General features: G+C 49.6%; 3 protein-coding genes and 1 non-coding gene across 6 annotated transcripts; 2 read left to right on the top strand and 2 right to left on the bottom strand.

Moving 5' to 3' along the window:
- Positions 1–2972: 2972 nt before the first annotated feature.
- Positions 2973–4379, bottom strand: C11H11orf98 (chromosome 11 C11orf98 homolog). Its single transcript, XM_006730340.3, has 4 exons — positions 4291–4379; positions 4019–4143; positions 3407–3504; positions 2973–3322 (listed from the first exon to the last, which is right to left on the bottom strand). Exons 1-4 carry the CDS (start codon positions 4327–4329, stop codon positions 3213–3215), a joined length of 372 nt encoding a protein of 123 aa, XP_006730403.1. The 5' UTR covers positions 4330–4379; the 3' UTR covers positions 2973–3212.
- CSKMT (citrate synthase lysine methyltransferase) lies at positions 4357–7643 on the top strand. Of its 3 annotated transcripts, none has more exons than XM_006730339.3 (4): positions 4357–4485; positions 4775–4866; positions 4963–5095; positions 5258–7643. In XM_006730339.3, exons 3-4 carry the CDS (start codon positions 5029–5031, stop codon positions 5911–5913), a joined length of 723 nt encoding a protein of 240 aa, XP_006730402.2. In that variant the 5' UTR covers positions 4357–4485; positions 4775–4866; positions 4963–5028; the 3' UTR covers positions 5914–7643. The 3 variants fall into 3 exon arrangements, with proteins under 3 accessions (XP_006730402.2, XP_030880728.2, XP_030880729.2); XM_031024868.2 differs by having other exon boundaries at positions 5180–7643; XM_031024869.2 differs by having other exon boundaries at positions 4944–5095; positions 5180–7643.
- LOC115939913 (small nucleolar RNA SNORA57) lies at positions 4547–4695 on the top strand. Its single transcript, XR_004074688.1, has one exon. It is a non-coding gene; the product is annotated as a small nucleolar RNA SNORA57 (small nucleolar RNA).
- Positions 6552–9379, bottom strand: LBHD1 (LBH domain containing 1). The gene is made up of 2 exons (XM_081797971.1): positions 8314–9379; positions 6552–6868 (listed from the first exon to the last, which is right to left on the bottom strand). The coding sequence occupies exons 1-2, from the start codon at positions 8699–8701 to the stop codon at positions 6552–6554; spliced, it is 705 nt and encodes a 234-aa protein (XP_081654097.1). The 5' UTR covers positions 8702–9379.
- Between the last annotated feature and the right edge of the window lie 162 nt (positions 9380–9541).

Below are 9541 nucleotides of genomic sequence, written 5' to 3'. Positions count from 1 at the left end.
CCCCTGGGATCATGACCTGAGCCGAACGCAGACGCTTGACCATCTGAGTCTCCCAGGCGCTCCTTGTTTGTTGAATAAACTCCAGAAAAGAAGCTCTTTGACAACAGGAACTTTCCCTATTTTGTTGAAGGCTATATCCTCATCCCCTACAACAGTGTTTGCCTAGCACATTGTAGTAGGTTCTTAGTAGTTGGTTGAATGAATGAAAAGGAAAATTGGTTCTGAGGCCAGAAAGCTTACTGCTCTCAGTGGAAGTGTGAGTTAGAATAATACCAGATGGCAGTTCCTGAAGATACTTTTGAAACCACTTAAAAACATAGAATTGAACAAAAGTCAAAATGACTGCACTAATGCTTCCGCGAAGCTTGATTTTAAAGTAAACTTTTCCCTCTCTCGCAAACCTCCTCTCCTCCTTTTTTAGCCTTTTGTTTCAGGAACCTGGTACCACCCTGAAAAGGACTAAGGAGGCTGTCAGCACCTACACAATTCCTGTAGAAACCAGCTAGATCCTGTATTTACCTATAAAACCCCCCAGCACCTTCCTCTGAGCCCCTTCCTCCCGGTAGGCTTACAGTTTTTGAGGGCCATAGCTTGCTGCAGGCTCCTTTGCCCGGCAAAACAATAAAGCTATTGTTTGGGGCGCCTGGGTGGCTCAATCATTAAGCATCTGCCTTCAGCTCAGGTCATGAACCCAGGGTCCTGGGATCGAGCCCCACGTTGGGCTCCCCGCTCAGGGGAGAGCCTGCTTCTCCCTCTCCCACTCCCCCGCTTGTGTGCCCTATCTCACTGTGTCTCTCTCTGTCAAATAAATGAATAAAATCTTTAAAATAAATAAATAAATAAAAATAAAGCTATTGTTCCTCTTTATCCCCAACTCTGGTCTTCCTGCTATATTTTGGCTCTGAAGCACGGAGGTCGATTTTCCAATAACACTTTTGAAGTGATTGTGTTTTAAAAGCTAAATGACTAATTATGGCTCTTTTTTTGTTCTTACATTTTAGAAGTTGAATCACTTACAAAGTGTATATACTACTTACTAGCAAAATCTGTTCTAGAACAGTAATATGAGACAATTTCTGCTCCTAACACTGCCTCAAACTTGGACCCAACACTTCCCATCTCAGAGCCTCAACTTTTGATCTGTAAAAGGACTCTTGAACCAGATAAGTTCTCTAGCAATGAGACTGTTATGTGGTCTTTGCTCTTAAGGATTTCATAATCTAAAAGTGCCTTGTTTTGGTGTTGGACAGATCTAGATTCATATCTGCTATTTATCAGCAATGTAATCCTGAGACAGTGACCCAACTGTTTGAAGCCCATTTCCTCATCTGTAAAATGGGTATGATGTCTCCTATCTCACACATGTTTTACAAAGATCATTTTAAAAGACTCAGCGTAATGCCAGATACAGAAACTTCTTTGAACACAGCCAGCTCCTTCTGCCTTAGATACAGGGGTAGAACAAAATTATGAATGGGTATACCAAAATATTAAAAATGTCTTTTCTGGGGCACCTGGCTGGCTCAGTCGGTGGAATGTCTGACTCTTGATCTTGGGGTTATGAATTTGAGTCCCATGTTGAGTGTTGAGATTACTTAAAAATAAAGTCTTCAAAAAAAAAGAATATTATTGGAACTAAGGAAATTAGAATATGAAAAACTCAGTATTAGCCAATGTTGAATGTGTTAGGTGTGACAATAGTATTTTGGCTATATAGAAGAATGTTCTCAGGGGTAAAATCTCATCTGCAATTGACTTTCGGATGAGTCAGCAAAGACAAAAATACAGACACATACATATTTGCAAGTGCATAGAGATAGAACAAGTGTAGGAAAATGATAAAAACTGGTGCATTTCAGTGCATATGTAAAGGTTCATTGTACTAATTTCTTAACTTTACTGAAGGTTTGAAATTCAAAATATGAAGCTGGGCTGGGAGGTGCAACACGGGCCCAAACCCTCCCTCTTCCAGGAAGCCTGCACTGATTAAACAAGACAGACAGAATATGCTTTTCCTCTGTTGAACACACCTCCACACAGGCAGCTTTTAACTTTAAACATCCCAGCCCTCGCATCCAACAGAAGTTCTGAATGTTAAATGGGAAAAATAATGCTTGGTTTTCAGTTTATTAAAAGTATAATCCTGGGATGCCTGGCTGGCTCGGTTTGTAGAGCATGCACCTCTTGATCTCAGGGTCACGAGTTCCAGTCCTGCGTAGAGCTTACTTAAAATAAAATTAAAGGGGCACCTGGGTGGCTCAGTCGTTGAGCGTCTGCCTTAGGCTCAGGTCATGATCCCGGGGTCCTGGGATCGAGCCCCGCATCGGGCTCCCTGCTCTGCGGGAAGCCTGCTTCTCCCTCTCCCGCTCCCCCTGCTTGTGTTCCTGCTCACTGTGTCTCTCTCTGTCAAATAAATAAATAAAATCTTTAAAAAAAAAAAATTAAAAATATAATCCAGTAGGGGTGCCTGGGTGGCTCAGTCAGTTAAGCACCCAACTCTTGGTTTCCACTCAGGTCATGATCTTAGAGTTGATCTCAGGGTCGTGAGATGGAGCTCCTGTAGGGCTCTGAACTCAGCAGGGAGTTGGCTTCCCCTCTCCCTCTGCCCCCCCACCCTGCAAACTCTCTCTAAAATAAATAAATCTTTAAAAATAAATTATATATTTATAAAATCCAGCAAAGGAAGTGGAGACAAACATAACATAAAGTGCCTTGCCCCCTCTGGTCACACAGAGGCAGTGGCAGGGCTGATATCAGGACCCTTATCTCCTCTACCATCTCTGCAATAAGCTGAATTTTTGTCAGAAATGGAGAGTTGGGAGTGTCACCCACTAGGGAGATAGGATCATCACAGAGCCTGGCTTCTCATTGCCTTAGCTCAAGTGAGCTCCCGGGTCTTAATTGTCTTGTTTCCACACCCATAGCCCAATTCCCGTGGCCCATTCCCGGTCCCACATTAAATCACATGCCTCTCTGTGAGAACTCTAGGGCTTTATTAAAAGTGGAGCTGACTGCGAGGGAGCCCCATTCTCCAGTCTTTTTTCTCCACCCTCTTCCTCTCAACACATCCCTCTGGGGCAGGTCACTAGGGCGTCAAGAAAGAGGAGTCTGAGGAGAATGAAAAGGGGCAATGCTTTCTCCAAAGTCCTCTGAAACAACCAGAGTCCTTCTGGCTCCAGCTGAGAATCTTCTGGTGGAAGGGGTGAGAGGATTCAGTTATCATCTTCAAGGTCCTCCATGTCTACATCCTGGGAGACTTTTGTCTTCTTTTGCCGCTTGGGCCGTGGTTCACTAGTCCTGACTGGCCTTGTGGGGGCTTCCACTGACCAAAAAGAAAGAGGAAGCATTAAAGAACCCCAACGAATCCAGGCTGCCCCCTTACCCCACCTCTGCGCCCCGGCCTCACCTTCCATGGCTGCTTTCTCTTTCTGGGCCAGCCGGATCTGCTGGAGGAGCTTTCTGCGCTTCTTCCCAGAGAGAGTAATGTTGGCACGTGCACTGGACCTGAAGGGTCGGTAGGAGCAAAGATACCTAGTTTAACCTGAACCAAGGTAGGTTGATTCTGGCTATTGAAAAGGTCTCTGGGGGAGTCCCTCTGACTCTCCCCCCACCCCATGCTCTCTCGCATGGAGCAGGACTTGATCCCAGGAGCCGGATACAGGACTCGATTCCAGGACCATGGGATCATGACCTGAGGTGAAGGCAAACGCTTAACCGACTGAGCCACCCAGGCGTCCTGTGTGTGCTTTAAATTTATTTATAAAAATCTGTGTGGACGTACAATGGTACTTGGGGAGGTGGGTGAGTCGACAGTTCTTACATTCTCAGTGGGGTCCAAGACCCAGAGAGGTTGTGAGCTACCGGTCCTGTGACAGGATAGCGAAGTGTAGACACAAACGCTGCTTATATAAAAGTCACCGCGCACGGAAAGCAGAGGGGATACTTGCGGTGAAGCTCGGCAGGAAGGAGAAAGGGGACTCGGTGGGGAGGAGCAAAGCGAAGAGGGTCTGGCACTCACGCCCGCTTCTTCAGGTGGTGCCGCGTGATCAGCCCTTCGTCTATCACAGCCCCGATCACCCGGCGCTTCAGTCGCCTCTCCCGGCTCAACACCCGCCGTCGCTTGAACAGCTTCTTCTTCAGCTCCTAAGGGGGAGGAAGATGCTAATCAGACGGAAGCCGCGACCCGGGACCCCGCACCCGGCGACTCCAGCCCATAGATTCCCATCTCTGGCGAGATTAGAGGGCTCCAGGACGCATGGGGAAACAAAGTCGGGGCGCCCACACAGTCACCGTTCGCGGCCGGTTGATCTTTCCGCCGGGAGCGCCCATGTTGGCTCCACCACCGCGTCTTGGCTCTGCGCAGCGTCAGTGCCGGCCCCGCCCCTCAGCCTTCGCGAGCCAATCGCAGCTCGGGGGCGGGTCCTGAGGGCTATATAAAGGCGCTCGGCGGCGTTACGTGTCTTTCGCGGGACGGCGTTCGGGGAGGTACGTGGTTCGGTTCCGGAGCTGGGTGCGAGGGTGGGGGTTCTGGGCGCGGCCTGCGCACCCTCCTTTTCTTGGCGGCGGTCGGGTGTGCGGTCCCGGTCCCCGTAATGTACGGAGGCAGAGGGAAAGGGCTCCGGCCCCCTCGGCGTCATGTCTTCGGTGCCCGCGGCTTCTAGTCCGCCGGTTCTATCCTCAAACGCCGGGACACGGGCTCCGAGAAGCGTGACGGAACCAAGGTTCTGCAGGCTCCTCTCTGGTGTGCTAATTTAGCCTTCTCCTTTGATTTCAGGTCCTTGGGACCGTCCCTGGAGCCGGAGCTGTCGTGTCCCCTCCTCTTTCACTGCCCGTTGCAAACAATAAAGGCCGTTCCTACCCTAGTAGGTGTGTGTCCGCGTTCTTTTTTCCGAGGTGGTTGTTAGGGAGGCTGTAAGCATTATTCCACAAAGCGGAATTTGCAGCTTTTCTCTTGGACCTCAGGCTCCTGCGGGAGTGCGGGCGACATTTCGCAGAAGGTTCTCTGGCCGACCTTGCCGGGATTTCCAGATGGCCGCGCTGCGCCGAACCCTCCACGTGGCGACCCTGGCGGCTGGGGCGCGCCGCGCTTTGGCGGGTAGGGAAGGTGGACAGAGTGGGAGGGAGGGTTCTTAGTGACCTGGGAGTCTAGTCCCTGAAATTGTGATTCTTCAAACCCCAGGGTACATAGCACCGTTTCTGCAGCATTTTGATGGAACTTGGGCGCTGGGTGACACACGTACTCCACTCGTGTCCACAGGCTCCCTGGCTGGTAGCTGCCTGGCCGACCGTCGCCTCTGGGATAAGCTCCATGCCGATGCCCGTAGGGGCAGCGTCCCCACGTTCGACTGGTTCTTTGGGTATGAGGAAGCTCGGGGGTTGCTACTTCCGCTGCTGCAGGAGGCAGGGGCTGCCTGCCCACCGAGGGTGTTGGACGTGGGCTGTGGGACCTCCAGCCTGTGTACAGGCCTCTACACCAAGTGCCCACATCCCGTGGATGTGCTAGGGGTGGACTTCTCTCCTGTGGCTGTTGCCCACATGAAGAGTCTCCTGGAAGGTGGTCAAGGCCAAACACCCCTCTGTCCTGGGCATCCTGCTTCCCGACTCCACTTCATAAAGGCTGATGCCCAGAACCTGGAGCCAGTGGCTTCCTCAGGCTCCTTCCAGCTAGTGCTGGATAAGGGCACCTGGGATGCTATTTCCCGAGGTGGTCTGCCCAGGGCTTACCAGCTTCTGTCAGAGTGCCTCAGGGTCCTAAGCCCCCAGGGGACCCTGATTCAGTTCTCAGATGAGGACCCTGATGTGCGGCTGCCCTGCCTGGAGCAAGGGTCCCCAGGCTGGACTGTGACTGTGCAGGAGTTAGGCCCTTTCGGGGGCATCACCTACTTTGCTTACTTGGTTCAAGGCTCTCATTAAAGACTTCAGTCCTGACCCGAATTTTCCTGTTGGGTAGCTTTTCAACTTTGTAAGATGGCTGGGAAGCAAGGATTTTGAGGCCTGGCCTCCACATTTATTAGCTGGGAGCACAGAGTATTGAATGTTTCTGTGCCCCAGTTCATGCTCTGGCAGCAAGGAGGAATAATACCCGGAGTTAGGGGATTACATATGATGATAGGTGAAACGTGGAGCATTTAGCAATGCCAGGCACAAGACGGAGTGCTGAGTAGAGAAGGTGCAGTGGCTCATTCCCCAGCCCCAACGAACTGGAACTCCTAAAAACACAGGAGTTCTGTGGGGTTTTTTGTTTGTTTGTTTGAGGAGTTTAGGGATTTGTCTGTTTGTTTTTAGATTTATTTATTCTAGAGTGAGCGAGCAGGGGGAGGGGCAGAGGCAGAGGGAGAATCCCAAGCAATTTCCATGCGCAGTGCGGAGCCCAAATCAGGGCTCCTCCCTGAGATCATGGCCTGAGCCAAAACCAAGAGTTGGGTGCTTAACCGACTGAGCCACCCAGGTGCCCCTGTTGGAGGAGTTTTTTAATGGAGGGGTTCTTAATCCAAATTCCAGTACTGACTGACTTGTGTGAGCCAGTGGCCTCACCCCTAAGCCTCTTGTCCTCACCTGTAAAAGGAGAAGACTGAAAGAACCGATAGAAGGGCCTCATAACAAACCACTGAAATGTGAAGGGAGACAGAACAATACTTACCCTCAAAGCTCCTGGGAGGCAGGAGATGTGAATATTCCACAAAGCAGCTTCTACAAACACGGGAGCTGGCTGCTGGGTTCCAGAGAGAACAGGGGTTGGAGGCTTCCTGATACTCTGTATCCTCAGGAATCCAGGAGACCTCTTGTTCTCCCTGTTCCTGCCCCCAGCTGAATTCTGGGTTAAAGGTTCTTAAGGGAGATCTGGGGTCCAGTGGGCTCCAAGTCCAGCCTGGGGGAGAGAGGAGTTGAAGAGCCCATTAAGAATGAAAAGTATTCCTGGGGCGCCTGGGTGGCTCAGTTGGTTGAGCAGCTGCCTTCCGCTCAGGTCATGATCCTGGAGTCCCCGGATCGAGTCCCGCATCGGGCTCCCTGCTCAGCGGGGAGCCTGCTTCTCCCTCTGACCCTCCCCCCTCTCATGTGCTCTCTGTCTCAAATAAATAAATAAAATCTTTAAAAAAAAAAAAAGAATGAAAAGTATTCCTGATCTATTACTGACTTTTTAAAAGATGAAACAAATTTGTGTATTTTTTTCTTATTGAAAAAAGAAATACAGCAATTATAATTAAGAGGCTAATTTCAGGGGTGCCTGGGTGGCTCAGTCCCTTAAGCATCTGGCTCAGGTCATGGTCCCAGGATCCTGGGATTGAGCCCCACATCGGGCTCCCTGATGCTTCTGGGAGTCTGCTTCTCCCTCTCCCTCTGCCATCCCCCCTGCTTGTGCTCTCTCTCTGTCAACTAAATAAAATAAAAAATCTTTTTTTAAAAAAAGGCACTTTGAGACGCCTGGGTGGCTCAGTCCGTTAAGCGTCGGCCTTGGGCTCAGGTCATGATCCCAGGGTCCTGGGATCAAGCCGCACATCGGACTCCTTGCTCAGCAGAGAGCCTGCTTTTCCCTCTGCCTTCCGCTCCCTCTGCTTGTGCTCTTTCTCTCACTCTCTGACAAATAAATAAAATCTTTAAAAAAAAAAAAAAAGGCTAATTTCACAGCCTGTTTCCTCATGAGGGATGAAAGGATCTCCCTCACTGGGTTCTGAAAATCATGAGATAAAAGCATTTAGCACACTGTAAATGCTAATATATAAGCTTCTAGAACAGTATCAGACATGGGGAAGAAAAGTCTGGAAGAAAAGGCATCCAAAATGTAACTTATCTCTGGGTAGTTGATTTGGGATGATTTTATTACCTTTTTTCCCCCACAACAATGTGAATTTTTTTTTTAAAGATTTTATTTGACACACACACACACACACACAGAGGGAGAGAGCAAGCACAAGCAGGGGGAGCGGCAGGCAGGGGGAGAAGCAGGCTCCCCACTGAGTAAGGAGCCCGATGCAGAACTCGATCCCAGGATCCTGGGATCATGAGCTGAAGGCAGACGCTTAACCAGCTGAGCCACCCAGGCTCCCCAAACAATGTGAATATTTTAAAACATTAAGAATAATTAAAAGGCATCACCCTCAGACCCATCTGACCTCTGAACTTCCCTCTGAAGTTCAACTTTGCCAGACACCTTGACTTTTCTCTCCACCTCTACTTTTTTCCCCACTACATTTACTAAGCACCTACTGTATGCTTGTATTGCTTGGTGCGGGGGACACAGCTGAGGTTCCTATCTCAGTCCTGCCCAGAACACCCAGGTCACAACGGCCCCGCTGAAGCAGCTGCCTCCCTCACCTGGCTCTTCACTTTGGTCCTGGAAGAACACCTCGGCCTCCTCTTCCTCATCGGTGAGCAGCAGCAGTTCCTCATGCGGCCAACCAAGCTCCCCGCTGTCTTCACTCACCTCAGAGGCTTCCACCACAATGGAGGGCAGGTGGGTCTTTTGAGAGACAACCTGAATCGGGATAGCAGGGTGCTTGGGCCAAGTTGGAGGATGAGCCAGCAGCTGGACACAGGGTGGAGAAGTACTAACCTGAACATCCTGGTGGCCTTCAACCCTGACAATTTCTCCTCCGTCCATCCACAGAGGGTTGGTCAGCTGAGGACTTTCCAGGTGCTGGGAGGAGCCTGGGCTATCTCTATGCCAAGGGCCATCCTCACTGCTCCCTGGCACAAGGGCCATGGGTGCTAATTCTTAGAGTACAGAGTGGTTGAACTCAAAGTGGAGTACCCCTGCTCAGTACCCTCCACAGACTGCTCCTTTAATCTTTGGAGCCTGGCCCCTTAATCACTTCTGAGAAGAGAATGACAAGCTAGGAGATTATGGGCCTTCCAGGGGAGGGGAAAATCCCAAGAGGTGGAATAGGAGCTTTATGTCTCCTCACTCCCTGGGTGACACTGGGAAAGGCATGAGGGATAAGATTCAACAAGGGCATCTGGTTGAAAGCCTTGTGAGTGAAGAGCTTTGCTAACAAACTTAGAATTTCCTGATTCCTTTGCTTACTGGGTCTCCTAATTTGACATGTTTCTTTGTGTCTTATTTAACGAATATTCATATGGTGTTAACTATTTGCCAGGAACTGTTTTAAATGCTTTATATATAAACTCATTTAATTATTCTATAATTATGAGATAGATACTGTCATTAGCCCTATTTCCTGATCCAGATCCCCCTGGGTGGGCACAAAGAACTTAAATGACTTGCCCAGAGATACCCAACTAAAAGGTGCTTTCTTCTCCAAACTAGAATTCAGTATGTTACTCCAAATTCAGAGTTTTCATTGGCAGGGGGTGGGGGGTGCAAGGGTATACCATGATGAGAAAAACAACAAATTTACTTTCTTTTTTAATTTTTTATTATTATTTTTTTAAGATTTTATTTATTTATTTGACAGAGATACAGCGAGAGAGGGAACACAAGCAGGGCGAGTGGGAGAGGGAGAAGCAGGCTTCCCGCCGAGCACGGAGCCCGATGCGGGGCTCGATCCCAGGACCCCGTGATCATGACCTGAGCCGAAGGCAG

This window comes from Leptonychotes weddellii, chromosome 11, assembly GCF_054177405.1.
Source record: "Leptonychotes weddellii isolate Sample4059 chromosome 11, ASM5417740v2, whole genome shotgun sequence".
Classification (NCBI taxonomy): domain Eukaryota; kingdom Metazoa; phylum Chordata; class Mammalia; order Carnivora; family Phocidae; genus Leptonychotes; species Leptonychotes weddellii.
The sequence above is the reverse complement of the archived record's forward strand: the minus strand, read 5'-3'. Positions and strand labels throughout refer to the sequence as shown.